At 48.8% G+C, this 24,690-nt stretch overlaps 1 protein-coding gene and 1 long non-coding RNA gene across 2 annotated transcripts in view; both read left to right on the plus strand.

The window, feature by feature from the left end:
• Positions 1 to 12: 12 nt before the first annotated feature.
• LOC122457188 lies at positions 13 to 1,262 on the plus strand. Its single transcript, XR_006276589.1, has 3 exons — positions 13 to 180; positions 476 to 691; positions 1,177 to 1,262. It is a non-coding gene; the product is annotated as an uncharacterized LOC122457188 (long non-coding RNA).
• Positions 1,263 to 1,564: 302 nt separating this feature from the next.
• The window catches only part of LOC119846753 (zonadhesin-like), a 59,009-nt gene continuing 35,883 nt past the window's right edge, over positions 1,565 to 24,690 (plus strand). Inside the window, exons 1-26 of the mRNA XM_043500759.1 lie at positions 1,565 to 1,696; positions 2,457 to 2,612; positions 3,381 to 3,501; positions 3,929 to 4,146; positions 4,884 to 5,135; positions 5,512 to 5,703; positions 7,065 to 7,289; positions 7,948 to 8,097; positions 8,265 to 8,368; positions 8,973 to 9,190; positions 11,040 to 11,260; positions 11,559 to 11,705; positions 12,516 to 12,680; positions 13,122 to 13,273; positions 13,552 to 13,720; positions 14,573 to 14,681; positions 15,850 to 15,995; positions 16,941 to 17,066; positions 18,002 to 18,181; positions 18,388 to 18,612; positions 19,328 to 19,454; positions 20,634 to 20,833; positions 21,272 to 21,484; positions 22,248 to 22,393; positions 22,938 to 23,065; positions 24,274 to 24,406. Of these exons, the coding sequence (XP_043356694.1) occupies positions 2,465 to 2,612; positions 3,381 to 3,501; positions 3,929 to 4,146; positions 4,884 to 5,135; positions 5,512 to 5,703; positions 7,065 to 7,289; positions 7,948 to 8,097; positions 8,265 to 8,368; positions 8,973 to 9,190; positions 11,040 to 11,260; positions 11,559 to 11,705; positions 12,516 to 12,680; positions 13,122 to 13,273; positions 13,552 to 13,720; positions 14,573 to 14,681; positions 15,850 to 15,995; positions 16,941 to 17,066; positions 18,002 to 18,181; positions 18,388 to 18,612; positions 19,328 to 19,454; positions 20,634 to 20,833; positions 21,272 to 21,484; positions 22,248 to 22,393; positions 22,938 to 23,065; positions 24,274 to 24,406 (4,215 nt within the window). The 5' untranslated portion in view covers positions 1,565 to 1,696; positions 2,457 to 2,464. The remainder of the gene's footprint in view (positions 1,697 to 2,456; positions 2,613 to 3,380; positions 3,502 to 3,928; positions 4,147 to 4,883; positions 5,136 to 5,511; positions 5,704 to 7,064; positions 7,290 to 7,947; positions 8,098 to 8,264; positions 8,369 to 8,972; positions 9,191 to 11,039; positions 11,261 to 11,558; positions 11,706 to 12,515; positions 12,681 to 13,121; positions 13,274 to 13,551; positions 13,721 to 14,572; positions 14,682 to 15,849; positions 15,996 to 16,940; positions 17,067 to 18,001; positions 18,182 to 18,387; positions 18,613 to 19,327; positions 19,455 to 20,633; positions 20,834 to 21,271; positions 21,485 to 22,247; positions 22,394 to 22,937; positions 23,066 to 24,273; positions 24,407 to 24,690) is intronic.

Here is a 24,690-nt window from a genome sequence, read left to right on the forward strand (position 1 = left end):
AGACCACCAGCAGTGGGGGGCCATGTCCCCCAGGACACTACTGCACAGTGGGGAGCAGTAGAGCACAGCCATGCCCCGCAGGGAGCTACAGCCCATTCTGGGGAATGATGCGGTGTTTGGAGTGCCCAGAAGGCTTTTACTGTAAGGCTGGTTCCACCAACTACACAGACTGTCCCGCAGGTGAGTGCAGCTGCAGTTACATCACAGGGAATGTTGGGAACAGTGTCATAAGGGCACTAGCAGCTCTTTGTAAGGCTCAGCATTAAGGTAAAGTACTATCAACTTCACTGAATGCTTCCACCTTGGCTGGAGCTCCTGTATAGTACTGATGAGTCATACCATGGACTGGTTGACATACCCTGGGATCAGTTCTTTTGGGAAAACTGATGGAGAGGGCACCCCAGTGCCCTTGCTAATAATATGAGATATTGCAAACATCTCTTAACCGTTAGGAAAACTGTTGTCTCCCTCCTAGGACATTACTGCCCAAGGAATACAGAGTTTGCCACACAGTATCCCTGTCCACAAGGAACCTACAGCAAGGACTTAAACACGAGGGATGCCTCCAAGTGCCAGCTGTGTCCCCCTGGAAAAGTCTGCTCCAGATCAGGCTTGACGAGTCCTGATGGAACATGCATGCCTGGATGGTTTTGTCCACCCGGATCAGCATCAGGCGAGCCAATATCCCTAGGTAATCACACTCTGGCACTGAAGGAAGCAGTGGAACTCAATTATTATTATTATTATTTTATTATTATTAAAAGTGGTGATATTACAGAAGCATCAAGAAGTCCCAGTTGAAGAAAAGGGCCCATGAGGTGTCTTTTTGCGGTGCTGGTAAAAGACAGAGTGAAGAGAGGAAAAGATGCTGCTGCATGCAGTAACGTTAAATGAAACAAGAACCCTTGTTTGTGGTGGGGATGTGTGTTTGCAATGGGTCTGCGACCTTGGCAGGAGTAGATCACTTCCCTGGGGAGAGGCTGGGTGGGTATTTCCATTGTGGGAGGATGTGCATAGGGAGGAATTTCCACCCATCTGGTGCATTTCACATACTGTGGTGATGAGGGTCATGTGCTGTAAGTACCGAGAGAGAAGAAGAGGTTGAGACATGGGAGTGAGGCTCTTCCTGTTGCTGTATGTTCCTTTGCCTCTCTCAAGTTCCATCCTTTCCATTAGCAGGGTCAGAAGCTTCACCTCATGGGTCCTTCAGATTGTGCCAAGCAGGAACGTTTTGTCCTGGTGGCTCATCCCTTCCTATTCCCTGTACCCCAGGTAGGAGAGAATATATTATTTTTTGCCAAAAAGACAAAAATTTTTATACAAACCCTTCCCCCACCCTGCCAAACACCTCTGACTCTCCCAGTTTGGTGCTGTCACTGCTAGACTGCTGCTGTCTCCTATTGACTGTTGCTATGTATGTATGCTATGACATTATTGCAGCTCAAGTGCTTTGGGAATCTAATGGGACAAGCACAGAGACATGGAGCCTGAAAGAGGGTCTCCCTTCTGTTCCCTGTTCTAGGCTCGTACTGTGCATCTGCAGAGCTGGCTGCACCATCTGGTCCCTGTGACGCTGGCTTTTACTGCACTGGGGGGTCCACGTGTCCCAACCCAACAGACGGGACAGTGGGAAATATTTGTCCTCCAGGCTATGTGTGTCCCCAAGGAAGTTCTTCTCCATCTCCATGCCCGCCAGGTAGATCAGACAGTGGTTGCTGGGTGCCCTTCTTTCCTTTGCCTGATGCCTTTTGGGACACCTGAGTTCCTGACATTGTTTTAAAGCTTCTTGCTGTGTGGCACTGAAGCATGCCCCAGCAGTGCATAAGGGGTGGCCTCTGTCAGCATGGGATCTTAGCTTTTACTCTGAGGCTGTTAAATGAGGAGCATCCAGCCCTAAATGTGCACCCAATAACAGCTATGCTCCAGGAGGTGGAGAGATGGCTTTGCCAAGCCACTCTGGGGAAATGTGGCAAAGCAACAGGGAGCTGAAAACATTTAAAATCCTCTGTTTCAGTTCCTTTCCCTACAAACAATGGGAACTGATCTTTCACACCTTCATTAGAAAAGCATAAGGATTATGGCAAGAGGAGGGAGAGAGAGACACACTTTTTGGCTTGCTTAGTTTCCTGGTATTGGTATGTAGATATTGTAAGCCAGAGCTACTCCTCCTTAGGTAGCACCAGAATGGATATGAACTACCCAGCAACTAGCGCTCAAATGCCACCTCCTATAACATCACATCATAGGGAAGACTGGGACTGCACTAACTGTGAGGTTCACCACAGCCAATGCTCATACACTATTCCCTTCGGCATCTCCTGGCCAGAGAAGCTGGGACTAGACTTGCTGAGAACACTCCCTCCAGCCTTTCAGCACCCCCCCCCCCCCCGCCGAGATATCCAGGCACGTTCAGGGTGCTGGGAGAATGTTAGTGTGTATTTTTTTTTCTTTTCAAGGCTCTTTTATGGCCCATCATGGTGGCCAATCAGCACAAGATTGCCGGCCCTGTTTAGCAGGGTGGTTCTGTTCCCACCGAGGCCAAAGTACACCAGAGGGGCTGTGTAAGGAAGGCTGGTTTTGCCCAGAGGGGTCTGTATCAGGCCTTAATCCAGGTAGGAAAGTTCTTGGATGACCCTTCTCATAGGGAAATGAGTGAAAGTAGCAATAACGGAAATGTTCCAAAATTGCTAGTTACTGTGAGGTATGTCCCTTTAACTGCTGTACCCAATTTAGCCAAACGGGGGAGTTCTGATAAAGCCACTTAAGCACTATCACCAGACTCTCAGTTGCTGAGCTGAGCTGGTAGTGAATCTGTATGGTTGTCCAGTTTGTTCATTGTTATTTCTATTGTGGTAGCCCTTTGCAGCCCCAGTTCCGGACCAGGACCCCTTTGTGCTACGTGCTGGACAAACACAGAACAAAGACGAAGTCCTGACTCCTCAAAGAGCTTACCTTACCCATGGCTATAATTATGCAAAGATTATCCCTTTGTGTCCATGGACTGGCACAAATGAAAGACAAAATCCCCGAAGAACCTAGCTCAAGTTTTTCATAAGGCCCATTGTGGGTCAGGACTTGGCTTCGGGAGCTTTAGGGTATACTCCACCCCCAGTGATGTCAGAGGAAGAATTTCAATGGCCGTGGGAGCTATTCCTTAGTGAGCCCCTTGTAGGCCTCCAGCCTGGCTGGATGTGTCTGATAAAGCTGTTAACATACCCGTTTCTCTTCAGTTCTTTATGAAACGTTCACCATATTAAATCTGCGAGTTCTTTCCCTTCGACACTATCCCTTTCTACGGCTGGCCATTACAGCCTTATGCAGCAGAACAAGGGAGGTATGCACAGTCTCAGCGTTAATCCAATCCATTCTCTTATTCCTAGATTATATATGTCCTGTTGGCCACTATTGCCCCACAGGCAGCTCAGAGCCCAAAGCCTGTCCCTCTGGGAAATACCAGGACCAGACTGGTCAAAGCCGGTGCAAGACATGCCCAGCAGGAAAGTAAGTGGACTGCATTTAGCCTGCTCCAGTATCCTGGTTTTTCTACTGGGAATTAGCATATGAATTCCCCTGTTGATGATTTGCCTTGGGCTGCTCTGTTATATCCTTTGATATACATGGATGATCTCCTTGATCATGTCCTTGTATCTCCTTCCTTTTCATTATATCAATTTCTGTATTGTAAGCCCTTCATCACAGAGTTGTCATCCTGTGGACATGTCTCCAGGGAGGTGCAAAATGGTCCCAAAGATAACAGCTTCCCACAGAAAGGCTTCATCTGAGTCCTCATTTTTTTCCTGAAGGGCATTCCACATTGCCTTGTCTTGCAGTTACAGACTACGGGTGTTGCATGGAAAATGACCCTTCTTTATCCTGGCAGAATTGTGGGCTGTGACAGGTTAATTCCAACTTGGCCTTTTATTGGTAGGTTCTGTGGCCCAGAAGTCCAAATCCAAGATCACAAAGAGACCTTTTCACATGGAGCGATCAAGCCAGCAGATTGCCCAGCTGGGTACTACTGCCTCTCAGGAACTAAAGCTGCCAAGCAGTACCCATGCCCTGAGGGCACCTTCAGTAACCAGACTGGGCTGAGCAGTTCCAAGGACTGCAGGGCTTGCCCTGGGGGACAATTCTGTGCAGATGCAGGTAAGGAGCAGACAGGTGGAGATTAGCTTCTCTGGGAAGATCCTGCATTTTTTCTTGGAGGGTCCAACTGAACTTGGAATGAAGACAGTAGGTCTTGATTTCATGCATGAGAGAGAAACCCCAACAGGGAATGTGGCCTTAGAAACTAACCCCTGATTAGCTTGTTTGAACTGGGATACCTGTTTGCCAATTAAAAATATACTTATCCTTCTTTAGTCCCTGTCCATCACTGCTCTGTGGTGACACTATGTCCTGGTAAACAGCTGTTGTGCTTCACCCCAGAAGTGGCCACATTTCAGCAGTGGGTGAAGCCATCCCTGAAGAGTCTTTTGCAGGATTTTTGGAGATGAAAAGTGCTCTAGATATAGAAGATCCCAATGTCATTCTGAACCTTCATCTCTGCAAGATAGATAGAGATGGGCAAAGACAAAGTTTGGTTTGGCCAGACCCAGTTGGTGAAGGATTACAAATCCTGAACCAGAGTTGGTTTGGGTCTGGGATTAATTTATCCTGTATTCTCTCTCCTTGGTCAAGTGGATGTCACATTCTTCGTTAGCCCCATCTCTAAATGCCTCTGTGGATAAATCACAGTGTGGTGTAGGAGCAGGAGAGCACTTCATGGGGCATTAGACATTGAATTAATCTAGATGCCATGGCTTTGCCAGTTTTTGCAGCCTTAAACCTGTGAACTATATAACGCCTCTGTTTTTTGTTTTTGTCCTCCTCCTCCTCACCAGGCCTCTTGACCCCGAGTGGCCCTTGTTTGCCCAGGTATTACTGCATTTTGAAAGCACGTGTACCTAATCCTGTTAACGATGAAACTGGAGACTTGTGCCCAGCAGGACACTTCTGCCCACTGGGTAGCAGCAGCCCAGTGCCTTGTCCCACTGGCACCTTTCTACCCCAGTCTGGTATGGCTTCCCACAATGCTTGTCTGCCCTGCCCTGGGGGGAAGTTCTGCCAAGGAGAAGGGTTGGCCAGCGTTTCAGGTGAGTAGTATACATCTGGATGTGTATGTGTATGTGTATGTATGAGATTCATGCTGTTGTCTTTATTCCACAGCATCACCAATCGGTAGCTAACCTAGGGATGGGTCTGGCCCATTACGATTTGTAGGACATCAACATGTTGGGGAGGGTCATGTTTTGAATCCTGTTCCAGCTTGGATCAAATTGGAACTAAACTTGGAAGATCCCCAGCCAGACTAAAAGATGGAAGAGACAGAAATCTCACAAATCCTTGTGAATTTAAGAGCTGGATTTCTAGACCAAAACCCTCTAGACAAGACCAGCTAAGCCACCAATCCACTGACAATTCTGAGATTCACGTTTCTTAGTCTTTTTCCTGAAATTCTCTGCTTTGCAGGAACCTGTCATGCTGGGTATTACTGTGATATGGAATCCACACGGCCAGACCAGAAACACTGTCCACCTGGATCCTACTGCCCCAAGGGCACTGAGTCCCCAATCCCATGTGGTGCTGGAAGCCTCAACCCACACGGTGGGAAATGGCACTCAACAGACTGTCAGCCCTGCCCAGCTGGATATTTCTGCAGTGGTATGAGTCTTCATCAGTGTTGTTTGATGTTTGGGGAGGAGGAGGTGGAGTAGCAGACAAGTGGGAGTAGATGCTCTTCCCAGCCTGCAGATTTGTCTTCACAGGCATTCCAGAATCTATCCTGTGAAAACTGCAGATAATCACATTAGATCATTAGCCCATTTCCTTTGGCCAGTGTGGGGTGGTTTCCTACAGGGTATTTGACCGGACTAGTTTCACATGTCTCAAGTGATGTGTCTTCCAACACTTCCCTTGGGTGCCTCTTCCAGGCTCAGACATTTTGCCATTCAGAAGGGTTTCTTGGTATGACAATGGTTTCCTTGGCTCAGCTTCATCCAGTTTCTCTTTACTACCACCTTGGGCCAGTCACACTTCCTCTGCCCCCTTGGGGTTTAAACCCTTAAAAAGCTGCTGACACTTGTTACCACGTTGCCCGCATGCTCAGTGCCAGAGTTATGAATGAAATATCTGGTGTGGCTCAGTAAAGTGAGATAGCATAGGACTTCTTAATATCATAAAGAAAGACCCAACAGAAAGACAAAGGCACTATATGATTTCAATGCCAGAGATGTCTCCCTCATAGTCCAGGGGCATGAAATAGCCTGGCGGGCAGGTGTTTGACACTGGTTAGCAGCCATGAGCTACTGTAAGTGAAGGATCATATTACTGCTCTGAGATAGCTACTACTGCTTGGGTGGTCTGCGCCTTCTGTCTTTCTACCCAGGCATTTATTTGTCCCCTATCACTGTAATATCTGAAAAAAGAAAAGGAGTACTTGTGGCACCTTAGAGACTAACAAATTTATTTGAGCATAAGCTTTCGTGAGCTACAGTTCACTTCATCAGATGTGTTAGTCTCTAAATTTGTTAGTCTCTAAAATGCCACAAGTACTCCTTTTCTTTTTGCGAATACAGACGAACACGGCTGCTACTCTGAAATCTGTAATATCTGAGCACCTCACAAGCATTAACTCTCTTACTCTCCTGCACCTGGCCTGCAAGATAGAGAAGGATTACTGTCCTCATTTTACAGATAGGGAACCAGGGGTGAAGTGGCTTGCCCAAGTTCACACAAGAAATTTGTGGGAGAGCGGGAAAAGAAACTCAGACTTCCTTGATCCCAACTCAAAGCTGTAACCAGAACCCCATGCTTCCCCAGGACAGCTACTGCGTAGCAGAGCTCTGCTTTGATTGGTGCAGTAACTGGCTTGCCTGGGTGATGTAGTGACTGGGTGACTTTTTGAGGCTGGATTTTCACTGTGGAGAACATTTATTGCCTGATTTGAACTGGGCATGTGATGAGGTCATGCACCAGAGGGATAGGATGGGAACCAAAAGGGTCTTCTTCCTCCATAACTGCAGGGCTAGGAAAAACTGCTGCAGAGGGACTGTGCTCTGCTGGTTACTACTGCCCACCAGGCCAGACCTCATCCACTCCTCTCTCCTATCGCTGCCCCCGTGGCTTCTACTGCTCTGCAGGATCTGCCATTCCCATGGCCTGTGAGAAGGGGACCCACCAGACACAGGAAGGGAAAGAATCATGTGACATCTGCCCAGCAGGATTCTTCTGTGAACCATCCAGCAAAAGTGAGGGGGTGCTGTGGAGGGCTGTGCTTTTTGATGTCTGTTGCTGAGGGAAGGCTCAGAATGGTGTCTTCCTGTTAAACACAATGGGGCAAGTTCTCCGAGACCCACAGGTGCAATTCCAATTGACTTCAGAGTGTTCTTATTCACTTCAGTAAGCCTCTGCCAGGTGGGCACTGCATGCATTGGTATAGAGGGGAAGGGTGGCAGGTCAGTTCCGCCACTGGGTGAAGGAGAAATACACCTGTCAGAGTGTCAAGCAGCAGGCCAGTAGGGGCTGGACAATGCTAGACATTTCTGCCATCCTCAAGCCATGAAGCTTTGCAGCCAGACAAACTTAGCAATGTAATAATGATGATGGACATTCCTGTAGCACCTTCGATTCACTGAATCCAAAGCACTCAGCAAGATTTATTTACAATGAGCATTTCACGCATTGCCCTGACTCTGCCCAGTCTTGGGAGGAAGGTGGCATCCTCTACATAATGCTCAGTGAATTTAGGACTAGAGCTGAGACATCCTGCATTTAGCTGAGACAGCAATGGGTCAAGAAAGGCTTAATGTTCTGGTAGGAGTTTAGGGTCAACACATAAAAACTCCCTAATCACAAGAGAAACAATCATGAAATCTCTAGAGCAAGTTGCCATTCTTTGTGTTCTAGGTTCTGGGACACAGACACCCAGGCTGTGCCCTAAAGGGTACTTCTGTCCACCCGGCACCAGCTTTGGTACAGAACATCCATGTCCAAGGGGTACATTTGGACCCAAGACTGGTGCCATTGGTGAATCTGACTGTGAGCCCTGCCCACCAAGTAAGTAAAGGTCTGGCACAAGTAATCTGTAGAGCATCTGAGGGAAGACTCTGGGGAAAGATGAAAGGTTCTGCCTTCAGTTACTCCCTGCTGACTTTCTCAGCAGATACAACATAGAGGAGATCTGGAGACCCCCTCACTTTGGATTTCTTTTCTGCTCATTTCAGGCATGTATTGCTCAGCTACAGCACTGTCCCAGCCATCGGGGCTCTGCCATTCGGGCTATTACTGCACCCGGGGAGCCATCCACCCAGCCCCCATCAGACACAAGGTGAATGAATGCCAGGCTATGGCTTGGCTGCCCACCATGGCATCCCCAATGCAGTGATCTTGGGTTTGAACTAGGGAGTAAGGGCTTCTATCCTATTACTAATGATAACACTATAATGTTCTAGAGTAATCACTCCCCAACACTCCAGTAATGCCAATGGAAGCTGCAGTGTTTGGGATCGTTCCAGCAGAGTACTGTGATGTTTCAGGTACTGTGGGTGAGCTCCTTGGTATTGGGAGGCAGCTCCACTCCTGATAAATGCTGAGAAGAGTAGGCGGCGGCTTGGCTGCTGAGATGTGATGATGCCTTGGGATCAGTCCCTGCCATGTCTTTATTCCTGCACCTCTCACCTGGGTGCTGTGCTGCCTAGAAACCCACTGGCTAAGTCATGGCATAAATGTTGGCAAACATTGGACCAACCAACATGCCAGGGGCCCCTTTTAAGCCAGGCCAGTCCTGCACTGAGAGCTCCAGTGGGAGCAGACCTGCAACACTCAGCTCACATCCATGCTTTCCAGTCTTTCTGCAGCACTAATTAGGAAAGCCATGTTTCCTGTATGTTAGTTTTCTCTTCCTCTTTTTCTCTCTATTTTTTGTTTCACAGGTGGAATCTGCTGGCCTACCTCTGCCTGGAAATGACATCTGCCCTCCTGGGCATTTCTGCCCCAGCGGCACAAGCCATCCTATTCCCTGCCCTCCTGGAACCTTTTCCACCTCCCTGGGCCTGGGAGCAGAGAAGCAGTGCCAGCCCTGCCCAGCGGGACAGTACTGCAGTCAGGCGGGATTGTCTGATCTGTCCCAGACAGCGCCGTGTAATGCAGGGTGTGGCAATGTGGTCATTCTCCTTTTCATATTGACAAACCGAGACCTGCAGGCCTCCTTTGGAAGTAACATCGGGGAACCCAATAACATGTCATCATTGACAAATAGGGGCACAGGACTGAGATGACCCCATAGATTGGTAACAGGATATAGAGCTTTTGCCTCCTAGGTCACCAGTTAGAATCCAGCCCAAATTGTTGCTCATCAAATATCATTGCCATCAGGTGGCTATTCACTGACCTATGCAAAACGCATTTGTGATAACATTCTAGTTCTGCTGGGACAGGAGCTCAAACCACAAAAGACATTGGGTCTGAATCTCTGTTGTCACCTTGTGTATAATCATTTATACCAGCTGGGTGTAACTTGCAACCACACAATAGCTGGTTCATTTTGTAGCCTTCTTTGCACTGGTGTAAATGACTGCACAAGATGCAGGGCCACAGAAAGTCCAGCCCAGTGACACAACTGGCCCTCTTGTTGACAATCTCCAGACAGATGTCAAGGATTAACAGAGCCTCAGAGACCATACTTTTCTCACTCCTGGAGGGGTGCTGGTCCTTTCAGGTCAGTTATGCAGCCTGCACTTGGTCTGTCTGTTCTGTAGATGGTACAGAAGCCTTCAGTGTCCATGGCTGTCAACCTTATTCCTTCCACCAGCACTAAATTCAATACAAAGATGTTTAGTTTGCTACAAACTCGTGATTTAGCCCAGAGATCTTTCCTTGGGCATCACAAAAGGAATGTACTGTTTGTCAACACAGAACATTTTGTTTTTGTTTTCCTTTTTCCTCCTGCATTAAACTCTTCTTCCACAAGGGGGTGCAATAATCAATAAGAAGAGAATATTACAATCCAAGACATTGCAGATGGAAAAATGCTGTTAGGCCATTGTTCATCCACCGCACAAACCGCCCTTACAGTGAGGGCCTGAAAATGCTCCATGTATTTTGTTTATTGAAGAGAAAGTTAAGAGGTGACGTGATCAGGTGACAAGCACCCACATGGGGGGAAGCTGGACCCCATTTGGTATCAGAGAGACGGCTTCTGGCAGGACAGCCTCTCTAGGGGAGATTGGGAAGTCAGTCCCCCTTTGGCCTGAGGTCGTTATCCTTTAGGGCATACTTCAGGGTCCATGTGGTCGCCTTAGCCCATAGGGAGATGGGAGAGGTTGTGGGGGAATGAGGATTTAATTGGTCGGGCTTATTAAATGCTTGTTGTATTTATGTCACCGCTGGGGCAGTGATATCCATAGGTAATTACTGTAGTCTGTTTGCTGTATGAGATGTAGCTTAAAGAAGTTATTAGGGGTGCCCAAGCTTGGAATTGGTGTTCTGTGGTGCAGTGCAGCAGAAATGTCACTCAGTAATTACATAAATAAAGGTAGGAACTCAAATGAACGTGGCCTGATGCTCAGTGGCTGCACCCTTACTCTTACTGAAGACAAGGGAAGCTGAGCAGTTTAGCCCTGTTCATTTAAATAAAAACCTCAGTTCTGAAAAGAGCAATTTCCAGACCTGTCAGAGTGAAAACCCCCATTTGTCCAGATCGGGGGCATGTTGTGGGCACTATGATACATCTACACTGAGTGCTGGAGGTATATTTTTAGCACAATAGCTGGATCAGAGCTAGCACGGGTATGTCTGCTCAAGCTGGAATTTATACCTCCAGCTCCAAGTGTAGCCATACCCTCAGTTGCAGTAGCAGAAACAAATAGATGTTTTACCAGTCATTTGCACTGAAAAGAAAGAGTCCCAAATGTGCCTAGCCCCCCACTCCCTTTCCTCCATCAGAGCAGTGCTTGGAGGCCCATGTTTCAGCTCTTTGAATTCTCTCTTCCCACTCACAGGTATGTTTGCCATGAAGGAAACTCTGCTCCCTGCCCTTCTGATGGGATTCATGGTTACAAATGCCCCAGTGGCTTCTACTGTCCCACTGGCACCAGACTGGAGATACCCTGTGAGCCAGGCACTTTCAGCCCTATGCCTGGAGCAAGCACCTGCCTCCCTTGCCCGGCTGGTATGGCCTGCAGACATGCTGCCACTGTGGAGCCAGTCAGCTGCCCCAGAGGTAAGGCAGCCAGCTGTACAGCAGAACAAGAGGGGAAGGTGCAGTGTGCGAGGGGGAGCCCATAGAAATGCACACAGCTCCCCTTTGCTGCTCACCCACCCTGTGCACCAGACTCAGTAGTGCCTTTCTTTCTTTTAAGGGCAGTAAATATTGCGAATGAGCCCAAGGCTCCTGGGGTGGAATCCTGGCTGCTTTGAAGATAATGGGAGTTTTGCCATTAACTGTCAATGGAGCCAGGTTTCCAAGGCAGGTGCTTTGTCTGATGAGACATGCCTAATTCACCTCTTTGTATTTACAGGTTACTATTGTCCAGCTCAGGCTGCAATGCCCCTGCCATGTCCTGAAGGTACCATGAACAACCTGAAAGGGGCACTGTCCCCCTCTGCGTGCAAACTGTGTCCAGTGGGGAGGTACTGCAGAGGGGATGCTAACTGGGAACCAGATGGTAGGTTGTCCTGGTAGACCCAGAGCCACCAGGCACTAGACATCCTTGAGGCTTACACCTGCTTCATGTAGGGAGGGCAGGGAGTGGGGCTTTCTGAGCTGGATGTGGCCAGGAGGTGGTGGAGACTCCTATAAGATCAGAGGAATCCAAATCCCTCCCTCTCTCTTACTCTCATTCACTCCCTCGCTCTGTCATTCTGTTAATCAAGTTTGTGTAAAGGGATTTGAATCTGTCATCTCGAGTCCTTTAGCTTCCCCCTCCCAATTCCTTTTCTTGTCCCCCTTCTCTCTCTCCTTTCTTCCTGCTCTCTCTCTCTCTCTCTCTTTTCCTGCTCTTTTCTACTCATCTCTCTTTTCTGTCTAGCCCCCCAGTGCTCTCTCCTTCTCTGCCGTCTCAGCTCATCTCTGTCTCTCTCTCTAGCACAGAGCAATTAAGATGATGCCAAGATGCAAAGGTTTGAGTTATGAAGGAAGAGGAAAAACTGAGCTCATTCTGGAGGACATTGTCACAAGGGGAACCAGGAGATGAAAGAACGGCCTGGGGATGTCATTGTGAATGACTGCGGGGGAGGATGTAGAGACTGGGGGAGGGGAGGTCAGGCGAGAACAGAAGGGCCCAGAAAATCAGAAGATGGAGGTGGGGACATAGGGGAGCCCCTGGTGGATGCTATCTGTAGAGGAGACAGTAGAAAGCTGCTTTCATCCTGGCCCTGATGCCTAGTTCTGGGGCTGAGGTAGGTTCTTCCCCTGACCTCGCTGGAACTAAGTGCCATGGGCTGAGCCCTGAGCACCCTCTTTTTCCCAATGGCAGGTCTGTGTTCAGCTGGATATTACTGCTCAGGAGGAGCTGCCGATGCCGTCCCACACAGGACACCCAAGCTCCCACTCAATGGGCCCTGTCCACCTGGACACTACTGTCCGGAGGGCACTCAGTTCCCAGTCGCTTGTCCAGTGGGCACCCTGAATAATGCCACCGGTGAGTGCGGCTCCCCTCATGGATTTCTCCTGGGATCCACAGAGCAGCGGGGCCTAATTTCGGCTTGCACAGCATATAGTGTCAAATCTGTAGCTACCTGGGAACATTATGCTGGTCACAATGCTGGACACCAGGGCCGCTAGTAAAATCCAGGACAACACCAGAGATGCAACTCAGACCTGTCAGCTACAAAAGCACAGGCCCCTGTCACTTGAATTAAGGGAGATTCTCCCTTAGTGGTCAGTAGTGTAGTGCCTATGACACACAGTAGGGCAGTTCTGTTTCCAGCCAGTTGGGGGCAGTGGTGTGCATCCTGGCCAGCTGATTGCAATACAATTATCATAGCAAATACAACACTGATGTTACTGTGGTTCAGATGGGCTCTTCCTCCCCCATCTGCCATTCCCCTGTAACTCTAGCTCTCCCCATCCCTCAACCCAGGTGGCTTCTCCCAGGACAGCTGTGTGCCATGCTATCCTGGATTCTTCTGTGCTAGCATCGGTCTGAGCTCACCTACAGGACCCTGTGCTGCAGGTTTCTACTGCCCAGCGAACTTCAGCTCCTTCAGCCCCACTGCATTCCTCTGCCCCAAGGTATTGTCTTCTGACTGGGGGTTGGGTCTCTATACCCATTCAGTCTCTGGCACCTCTGCCAGGATTGCCTGCTGGTGACAGCCAACAGTGCCAGTTAACGTTAAGGTAAAGAATTTCCAGCTTTCATGTGAAGAGAAGCTGCAGAGGCCACAGGCCTCTGTTAAGTCAAGAGGAGTTTTGCCACAGGCTTCAGCAGCTCCAGTAGTTGGCCCTACAAAAAGAGCCTGAATTTGTTTGGATCTCTGTGCATTTCTCTTCCTTCTGTTTCTGATTCCTAGGGTCACTTCTGTTCCTCTGGGTCTGCCCACCCAGCCCCATGCCCCACTGGGGAATACCAGCCAAACAGGGGTTCCGAGTCCTGCATTCCTTGCCAACCAGGCTTCTACTGCCAAGAGGCAGTTGCAGGAGACCCCCAACCCTGCCCTCCACACACATACTGTCCTGAAGGTATGTATGGGATAGTCCTTCACACATACAGTAACACACACTAGCTCATACTGCTCTCCTGGCCTGGCTGTGTAGCATGTGCCAGTATATGTCCTTCCCCTTCCACTCCTTGTCCCTTTTCTGCTGGGTATATATCTTCTCTTTGGTCCTATGTCAGTGCATCTCACTACAAACAAGGAGGGATTCTTCTAAAGGCTGGGGAATGGGGGAGTAGAAGTGGAGTAAACCTTGGGCCATGCTTACTTTTGCCTTGTACCTGGTGGAATCATTTACACCTGTGTGATCTGGATGTAAGTCATTATCCAATCACAATGCACTCCCTCTGCACTAGTGTGAATGACCAGGTGCCAGGCAGGCAAGAATCAAGAAACCCCTTGTGCATACCTTCCTCCAACCTGGGGTGGGATGGGAAATAGGGGAGAGAAAAAGTGGTATAAGTAAGTGTGAGACGACAAGCCGAGAGCAGGTATGGGGGAACTGCCCTGTGGCGTGAACAGACAGGTAGGCACCAAGCAGAGCCCTTCTTCATTCGGTGATGCCTTGAGTTCAGGGTGCAGAGATTTGCTGTTAAGGGCTCTGCAGTGCCCTCTGCGCTGATCAGACCCTGATAACCTGGAGTAATTCCATGTCAGCACAGAGCATGTGAATAATTATGCGCTATGAGTGAGAGCATGCTGGTGACATGGCTGGTTTTGTCACCCTGACAATGCCTGTGCAGCTACATGGGACAGGACTTCCCACTTCAAAAGAGTATAGTTACTGCAAATAATGGGCTTCCTGCATGAGAGAAGTACTGTAAAGCATTTCCAGGCCCTCTCTGGCTTTATATTTACTCTCGTGTTTCTGTGTTAGGTACACTGGTTCCTGCTCCGTGTCCTGATGGCACATTCACCCCTCCAGACGTGACTGGCCTCAGGGAGGAGAGAGAATGCCTGTCCTGTTCACCCGGTCACTACTGCAGGTCCTTATTCTGCCTGTTGCCTCTGTAGTTTCAGTTGGAGCTGGTATTCTTCCTCCCTGCCCTAAACAGTTGGGCTGCATTGTTGTGCATGGTTGAGCAGCTGCTTTGTTCCACCCCAGAGGTGGCTGTACTTCATTAGTCAGTGAAGTGACCCCAATATACATACTGAAACCTTTACTCCAGTCCAGATTGTGCCACAGAGAGCTGTGTGGAGGGAACCCTCCACTTTTGCCTTTGCACTGTCCTGCTTTGGATACTGTCTCCAGTTTCCTGAGACTCTCTCCTTGTTCTTGTGCTACGAGAGAGGGAGACCATAAGTGCCAGGTCTCCCTTCTGTAAACCATTTGTTATTTTACAGACATTTATCATGTCATGACAGACATTACTAGAAAATTCAGGAACACCCTTTGACCTTTCCTTGAGCAAATTGAGGACTCAGCTGGGACAGTCTGCTGATTTCATTCAGTATTGGAGTATGGAAAAGTACTTAAAGTAGTTTCTGCGGATTATTCCTGCTTCCAGAAAGCAAGTGAAAATGATTCTGCTTAGCACTTCACTGGCTCTTTATATGAACAAAGAGCTTAAAAGACGTTAGCTATTTAGTGCTCAATAGCCTCATGGTGGGGGGTCTATTGCGATGGGCCCTAGGCACAAATTTTGTAGGCAGAGGTGAACTTCGCAAACCATTGGCAGTGTTGGGCTACCGTGTTTGAGTTCAGGCCCATTTCTCAAGGATAGTAAACATCGTCGCCCCATCGTACAGAGGGGATGGTCGACTGGGGCAGAGAGAGGTGACGGGTAACATTTTCAAAGGCATCAGAGCAACTTCGAAGTCTAACACCCATTTTGAAAAGTGACTGTCACTTGGAAGCCTGGGTCTCACTGAACGTCCTTGTCAATTATACCTGAAGTGACTTGTCCAAGGTCATGGAAAGGGCCTGTGTCCGAGCCAGCAGTCCAGCTCAGGAGCCCATCTCCCCTCTAATTTCTGCCTTTATCAAATGGGGACCCAGTCCCTCAGTCCACCTGCGCCTTTTATGGCTATAAAGTTCTCAGTTTGCCAGCAATGGGTACATTGCAGGGAGGGTCCAACATACAAGCTAGTGTTTGCATTCAGCACATCTCCACCAGCTTCCCATGTAAATTCCCACTGCTCTCTCTACACCAGGGGCGGGCGGCTGGAGGGGAAGTGTGCTGCTGGGTACTTCTGCCAGGCCGGGAGTTCTGAGTCTACTCCCCAGGGCCATGACTTTCCCTGGAGCTCCCTGACTGAATGCCGCTGGGGGCAGGTGCGTGCGGGTCTCTGCCCAGCAGGTGAGTGAGAATCACAGTGGTATGTAAAGTGTACAGAAGATATCTGATTTTAACCAGCCAGGGACTCTGAATGAGCAAGTGTCTGATATCTCTGCATGACCTGTTCTGATCCCTGCTTTGAAGGTGCCATCAGTTTAGGGTGAGTAAAGGGGATCTTTATATTTATTGAAAGTGCTGCATTCATTAGTGCCTCCTCATCAGCTCCTTCCATTTCCCTGATTTCTGAACAAAGACATACCCTGACCAAAAATTCCAGATCCAAGCAATCCTGGTGCCCAAACCCAGAGCCCATCTGAATTCTGTGTCTCAGCCCCAGTCTAGCTCCAATGCCTCTTGTCCTGGTAAGTGCTGCCCTAAGGGGCTGAGCAAGCTGTCTGCATGCTGGTCCCTGTTCTCTGCTGAATTCAGAGCAAGAGCCTTGAGTCCTAAGCTCTGATCTCCTATGTGATAATTCATCATGCTTTGCCCTTTGGTTATGTCTCGGAATGCCTTGGTGTCAAAAGGGGACATTGAATGAGTGTTTTCCATGGTCAGTTTTGGCTTTATCACCCCCAAACCATCCACCCTGGGCTGGAGATAGGGTCCCAGAGTGTGGGCTCTTCTGACTCAGCTGCCAGGGGAGATAATCGGCCCTCTGGCCTTAGCTTTATGTTGGAGCGGGACTCCTGGGGCTCTGGACTCTGCCCACTGTCAGTTCTCACCTCTGTGACTTGTCGGGTGATGCTAATGTCAGGAGGTGGTTGGTGGAACATAATGATGCCAGTGTCTGCTGGTGCAAATTCACAGTGCTGGATTGTTGGCCTGGCAAGCTGTGAATGTGACTGTTGTGGCTCTTTGTGTGAACAGCTCACCCGGAGCCCTGCAGCTGCTAATGCTGTGTCAGAGGGAGATAGCCACTGAGTCACCTTGCCCATCAGAAAGAACATTTTTTTGTTTTTTCCTTAGGTTTCTACTGCAAAGAAGGCTCCGAGGTGCCCACACCATGCCCCTCCAACACCATTGGAGCTGTCCCAGGGGCGAGGCAGAGAGAGGATTGCCTGCCCTGTCCACCTGGCCACTGGTGTAAAGCAGGTTGGGACTTGGGAGGCAGTGGGAATAACTGATTATGTATCACAGAGGAAAGTGTATGTGTGAGATCAGTGAGCCAGTCAAGTGGGTACTGATGTAGGGGTCTGGAAAGTGAAACACAAGAAGCTTGGACAAATCCATGGTCCATCCAGTAAGGTATCCTGTCTTCATCAGTGAGTGACCAGTGCTGGATACTGCAGAGGAAAAAATAAATACATACTTTATGCACCTTATACTTTTATTATTACTATTAATTTGTATTATTTTATGAAGCTCTGTAAATGTAAGCAGGGCTTTATAATCTAGACAGTGGTTCTCAACCAGGGGCACACATACCCCTGGGGGTACTCAGAGGTCTTCAAGGGGGTACATCAATTCATCTAGGTATTGGCCTAGTTTTACAACAGGCTACATAAAAAGCACTAGAGAAGTCAGTACAAACTAAAATTTCATACAGACAATGACTTGTTTATACTGCTCTATATACTATACACTGAAATGTAGGTACAATATTTATATTCCAAGTGATTTATTTTATTATAATATGGTAAAAATGAGAAAGTAAGCTATTTTTTTCAGTCATAATGTGCTGTGACACTTTTGTATTTTTATGTCTGATTTTGTAAGCAAGCAGTATATAAGTGAGGGGTAACTTGGGGGTACACAAGACAAACCAGACTCCAGAAAGGGGTACAGTCATCTGGACAGGTTGAGAGTCATTGATCTAGAGAAGGGCCCCAAACCAAATTCAGTCTCCAGTTCCCCTGTGCTCTGTAGTTCTAGTCTTCCAGAGAGCGGTGCTGTTTGTGGCTGGATTCTGTCCATGCAGGTGTTTGAATAGGATCCAGTGAGAGATGCCCAGCAGGAGGCTTGGGAAGAAGGTTCTGGCTGGAGAGTGAGAGTACCTCTGCTGATGCTCCTGTTTTCTGTTTGTTCAGGGGATCCAGTGACCTACTTATGCCCCCCTGGACACTACTGTGGTGGCGTGAATCTCACTGACCCCATCACTCTCTTGGCACCTCAGCAATGCCCCGAGCACACTTACCGCCCAGCCCCAGGGGCACAGAGCCTGGCAGATTGTCAGCCTTGCCCCCCAGGTTATCTCTGCCAAACAGCAGGTGAGCTGTCAACCAAGGGCCAAATATTGCTACTGTTGAAGTCAGATGCAAATCTCCCATTGCAGTGGGATCAATTCCTGAGACAGGAGGGGGTGGAAATTCCAGGGTCTGCTGCATAAGCCATTCATGTTCATGGAGGTGGTAGAACCTGGGCAGCTTGCCACCCTTTCCCTTCACAGCTCTTCTTTTCATTCTCTCTCCACCAGGCCTTACCAGTTTTGAGGACTACCCCTGCCCCCCCGGATATTGGTGCCCAGGTAAAGGAGACAGGTTTTTATGCCCACCTGGTACCTTCAGGACCCAGCCTGGTGCAGCATCTTTGGAAGAGTGTGATCCTTGCTCTCCTGGCTATTATTGCCCGGACCCAGCAGAGACTGGGCTGCCCAATGTCCAAGGAGCTCTTTGCCAACCCGGCTATGAGTGCCCACCAGGTGAGATGCCCAGGCTTCTTTTTTTTTGTCCTTTTTCTGCCAAGCACAACACTGAGCACAATGGCTTCTGATTGTAGTAGGCAGTGATGACCCTGCGATCGCTTCCCTGCAGTGAGCCTCATGGGTGCCGCTCACCTTGAGGTGACATTGCGGGCAGGCTGAGCATCCCAAGGCCCTTCCTGGTTGTCACCCCCAGAATCCCATCCTGAGTTTTGCTGCGATTGTGACACCCAAGCAGAATAAGCTGGGCCTGGAGAAGAACAGGTGCCTTGCAGCAGCCAGACATGAGCCAGACCCTTTCTGTGTTAAAGTTTAAGTTAATAGGCAAGTTGATGGACTTCAAGCAAATGTGTCTGTGTCCATCAGTGAACAAGGTGGGGCATATAGGGATGGTACTTTCCTCCCTGGCTCTATAGACCACAGAATTTCCCCCCACCTCTTGTCAAGGGCATATTTTTTCCATTGATGGTAATTCACGTTAGGAGCTCTTGCGTCTTGTTCAATGTTATCCCTCCATCGGTTCCTTGGCTGGCCATGAGGTTGGGCATCATAAGGATGTCCTTCCATGAAACACTTAGCTGATCTGTCCTCCATCATCCTAATCACATGTCTTGCCCACTGAATGATCACAGGGTTTAAATATCCCCCCTCCCCCGTCTCCTTCTGCTGCTCCCTGGGAACGTCACGTTATCACCAGTTCTTATGTCCCCGTCAGGTTCAGTGAATCCAACCATATGCAGGGGTGGCTCCTATTGTGGGCTCCACACAGGGGTCCCTTCCATGTGTCCAGGTGGATATTATTGTCCAGAAGGATCATCCAAGTACAACACCCCCGAGCAGCTGTGAGTATGGAGCATTCTTGGTGAAGGGTCCTAGCAGCTCTGTATACTCTGAAATCCACCTGCTGTAAAATCAGAAGGTTTTAGTCACAACCTTCATGCATTTTGCAAATGTTTCAAAAATATTTTCCATCACAATTGCAGATTTTGAAATAGTAGGACGTAAACTATTGGGGCCAGTTAGGGTGATCCTCAATTTGTAGCAGTCAGCCTGAGGTTGGGGTGGGGAATGGGGTGGGGAGAAAGAATTTGGCCTGATGAGACCTCTTTTAAACTTGCACTGAGCTAACCTCTGAATTTTTATTTTCATGGTTTTGGAAATTCGTTCTGGGAAGCTGTAAAATGTAGATTTGCATGTCTACATGGTATCAGCATACACATGCAAAACAGAGTTTGTGTATGAGCCATAAAGAAAAGGAGTACTTGTGGCACCTTAGAGACTAACAAATTTATTAGAGCATAAGCTTTCGTGAGCTACAGCTCACTTCATCGGCTGCATCCGATGAAGTGAGCTGTAGCTCACGAAAGCTTATGCTCTAATAAATTTGTTAGTCTCTAAGGTGCCACAAGTACTCCTTTTCTTTTTGCGAATACAGACTAACACGGCTGCTACTCTGAAACCTGTATGAGCCATGACTCTGTAATCCAGAATTGTGTGCTTAGAAATGTGTGAGCATTTCCAAGGGTGCCAATTTAAATGGTGCTTTTGCAAATTTAGTATGATGTGTTATTTTCACATCCAGTCCAGTATTGCTAGTGTAGCTCAAGGTCATTCTGAATATATCTGTGCAAAGCGTCACTCTCCATGTAGTTCTGGGGTTTAGACAGCTGTCAGTGCATTGGCAGCTGCTTTCAGGGAACTATGTTATGGTGAAACTCTGTTTATAGTGTAGTAAGAGAAGCTTCACTGCATTTGAATGGACTTTCCCTGATTATATAAAGACACTTCACTTCATTTGAAGCAGGTTCCATTCTTTCACTTTTCTTAAAATGTAGCAATTGTCTTCTCCCAGGTAGGCATTTAACTGCTGCCTTCCCAGGGATTCTTCTCCCTCTTCTTCTCTTCATTGCCTGTATCCTAGGATGCTGTGAAGACTTGTTCCCTTCCAGCCTGGCCACCAGGAATTGCAGCAAAGTGCTTTTCCCATTCACCTTGCTTCCTGCCTTTGTCTCTCTCTTTAGGTGTGTGTTCCCTTATTACTGCACCCCAGGCAGTGCCCATCCACTGCTCTGCAAGGGAGGATACACGGCCCTGAATGTGACCGGCCCAAGGGACTCCTTTGAGAAATGCTGCAGGATTTGCGATCCGGGCACCTACCGTAGTGACTCCCTCATCAGCCCATCCTGCCAGCCCTGCCCATCAGGCTTCAGTTGCCCACAAGGTAATTGAGCAGGGACTCCATGGAATAGAAAGCTAGGGCAATATAGGGGACATGGCTGTCAGTCTGGGTTGTGGGAGGCCTGGTATATTACAGGGGATCCCGCTGTGAATCTGGGTGTTAGAGGGCACTCAGGCCTTGCCAAGTGACACTGTTGGCTTTCAGAGGAGAGGAAGACTCATCTTTCAAAGAGCTGATGGCAGGTTTCCACTGGGATCCTTTGTTAATCATGCTGGGCACATTAGTTACTTGTGCAGGGCATGGAAAGCCTAATGCACAAACCACACTGGGTGCCACTGCCTCCATCTGAGTTGAATAATTTCATCCCCTTGACTGTCTCCAGAATTGCACTGGGCTGGGTCCTTCCCATTCTGTCCAGTGTTTCCTCAGTGGAGGGCTCAGCAGTCTCTGTGTCTGAAATGCCCCCGTTGCTTTCCCCAGGCAGTGCAAGTTATCTCCACCAGCCCTGCCCCAGGGGGTATTACTGCCCTCTCCGGGCACCTGCACCCATGCCCTGCCCCCCAGGGACTCACGGGAACAACAGCTTGGCAAAGCAGCCCAAGGAATGCCATGCCTGCCCTGCCGGCTCCTTCAACCACCTCTATGCTCAGACAGGGTGTTTCCCCTGCGGGAGCTCTTCCTCCTCACAGCCAGGTGAGTCACGCCCTGTTTAGGGGAAGCTAGCTTGCTTGCTTAGAGAGTGGTGGTAAAACATCAAACCATTGGCCTCTGTGCTTATTATGAATGACTTCCTCAACCAGGAACACAACAGCCAACTGGGGCCTCTGTGTTTGCCTCCTACCCCCAACGGCCACCTCGTCTGTCCTCCAGATGAGACTGAGTGCACGGCCTTCAAACCTGCCTCTTGCCCCACACAAACTGTGGTAGCTGAGGGGATTTAGTCCCATTGGGTACAAGTGGGAGAGAAGAATAGATAACAGGCTGGGGTCTGCCTTGCTGCATAACTCTAGCATTTCAAGTCGTCCCTAGTGGGCTGGGTCCGGTGATCCACAGAGCCCTCAGCTGGCCCCATCCTGACCCAGATGGTTCAATGGACAAGTTAAAAGAGGGCTTGTCTATCTGCCACTTCTGAAAACCCCCAGCTGGGCCCCTCCTGCCTCTCAGTGCAAAGGATCCTGCCACAGGAAAGTCTCTGATGATGGAGTTGAGGCTGCATAAGGCAGCTGAATCAAGCTGTCCCTCCACCCCCATTCACATAGCTGTATCAGCCTTCCAAGGATAAAGTGGCTGCGCACTTGAGCATGTCAATAACGTCACAGATATGGCATGAAGCAATGGGGAACAGATGACATGGGAAGAGTTCCTTTTTTGTGGGCACAGTTTGTTCCACAAAAGATGCTCCCTTCCATTGATTTGAAAACCTAATTCCATGGCACTGTTGCTGTTGTCTCCAAAGGGGCTAGCAGCTGTAGCTGCCATGGGCTGAACCGGGCTTTTCAGGAGTCGGATGGCTCTTGTGTCTGCCAAGCAGGGTATGTTTACTATGATGAGAGAGGCAAGAAAAATTCTGACACCAACAGTGACCAAGACTGCCAGCCTCAGGTAAGATTGCTGCAGCACAGCCCTTGAGCCCATTGCAACTGAATGGCTCAGGGGATGGGTAATGTAACACATGGGAGGACGGTGCAGTGGTTAGAACATAAACTTAGGACTCAACAGTCTGGGATCAATTCCCTGCTCTACCACAAAATCCCTCTGTGACCCTGGACAAGTCTCTCTGTGCCTCACTTCCCACTCTGTGAAATGGGGATAATACTTCTCTCCCTTCCCAGGGTGTTGTGAGGTGCTTATGTACTATGGTAACAGAGGCCAGATCTATGGGACTTATGTCTCTGGGGTTGTCATTATGGCACCTTTCAGTTAGAGCTGGTTAGAGAACTGTAATGGAAGTGAAATAGTTCCTATTCTTCCTCCCTGTGTTCTGACCAGAGCTTTTTGTAACAGTGTTAACTGGGTAAGAGGTTACCCTCCCAATGCTGGAGTTCGGCTGTTGGATGGGGCAGGGGAGACAGTTCAAATGATGCCATGGCCGTGGTGTAACTGCTTGACCCTATCTCACATGTGTGTGCTCACGTTGTTGTTGCAGGTGGAGGAGCGCTGTGCTCCTGGGGAAGTCCGTCTGGCATCCACACGCAAATGCATTTCCCCCGAACTATATGACTGCTCTCCCTTCTGTGGTATGCTGGGTGGAGAACTCAGTGCAGAATTGGGCATGTAAGTCTCACTCCAGCCTCCTATTATGAAACCTCTGGCTAGCTCAGAGAATCGGTGATGGGTTATGTAACCAGTTACTTCATGCTCAGTTCATAGTTTGAATCTGCCCCAGATCAGTAGTGGATGAAAGTGGTGTGACTCTTGTGTCGGCTGTGTGAAACAAGGTGATGTCCTCAGCCCATTTCCTAACTGTAGAAGAGCCCACATCACAGCTGGCCTCTTTGTAGGAAAGCTCAGTAGTGGGCCTAATTGTTGAATGGATCATGGAGAGTGAACTCCAATCAGTCCCACCCTAGAGGGGGCTGGGGGAGATGGGGGCACTGTATCTCCAGGGCAGAGCTGAATGGGTATGAAAACTTTCCCTTTGCAGGACTTTTTCTGTGGCTAAATATTGGCCTTGGGTCTCCAGCTCCATTCACTAACACTGACTTCACTCTGCTAAATGAAGAACCATAAATACAAGGCACTCACATTTTCAAAATTAACTAATAATATGGGTGCCCAACTAGAGACCTCTGAAAGGGCCCTGATCTTCAGGGGGTGAGTGAGCAGCACTTTGAGCTGTCTTAAGTTGGGCTCTGAAAATCAATGGTCACTTTTGAAAACTAAGACCAAAACTGAGGATGAATTCAGAGTTCACTCCTCATTCATCCTTTTAATAGAGATGCTTCATTTTTGGTCTAAATCTTTTTCATGGTTTCAGGTAGAGGCTCTTGAATATAGAAGTCAGTCATTATCTGTATGACATTACCCTGTTCTGTGTGGGTGAACTACTATACCTCAAAAACTCCTCCAGAGAGTAAAAAAGTAGATTGCATAGAAACGTAGCGGGAGAGCATTGAATCACTATGTGCGTTGCTCTCAGCAAAAAGTCTGGAAGGGATACAAACCTTATGCTTCAGGACTTAAACTAATGTCTATGAGAGACCAGGATGAGACACAGGTCAGAGGGCAGCTTATCCCACGTCTGCCTGCTGCAGGGTTCCTACACCTTCCTACGAAGCACATGGTACTAGCCACTGTCTGAGATACTGCAGTAGATGGACCTTGTATGTGATCAACTCTGGCAATCCCTGTTTTCCACTTTTACAGAACGGACCACCTGACTGTACAGATTATAGAATAATGGAGCTGGTCTGACCATCTGCATCTTGTAGCTGCCTGCCCACCGAGTGTAAGTAACCAAGACCCTTTCTCTCCTTGGCAAGGTGTCGTTGTGAGCAGTACGTCTCTGCCGAAGAGCTGTGCGACCGAGAGTGCTTGCTGAACACCCCACAGATCTCTCTGAGCCTTGGCATCCATTCAGAGCTCCTCCTGAGTGTTGAAGAAGGAGAGGACAGAGTGAGTAGAGACAGGCTGGCCCTGCTCCGCAGGAGATGTGAGGCTGGAGAGAGCTAATAGATTGCAGCCAGGTAAGAGGATTGTGCTGGGTTTGAAGGCAGGGTGTTGGTGTGATGTAGAGGAGCCAGACTGTGCACAGAAAAGAGGGAGTGGCTCCCTATTGTTCAGAGGACATGGAATACGACGAAGGTGAGAGGATGATGAATCCCTATGGAATGGTAGTGACTGAATGTTGGGGGGAAGAATCACTAAGACAGTCATAGGCAGATTAATTAAAGGTAGAG

Source organism: Dermochelys coriacea, chromosome 22, assembly GCF_009764565.3.
Source record: "Dermochelys coriacea isolate rDerCor1 chromosome 22, rDerCor1.pri.v4, whole genome shotgun sequence".
Taxonomy (NCBI): Eukaryota; Metazoa; Chordata; order Testudines; family Dermochelyidae; genus Dermochelys; species Dermochelys coriacea.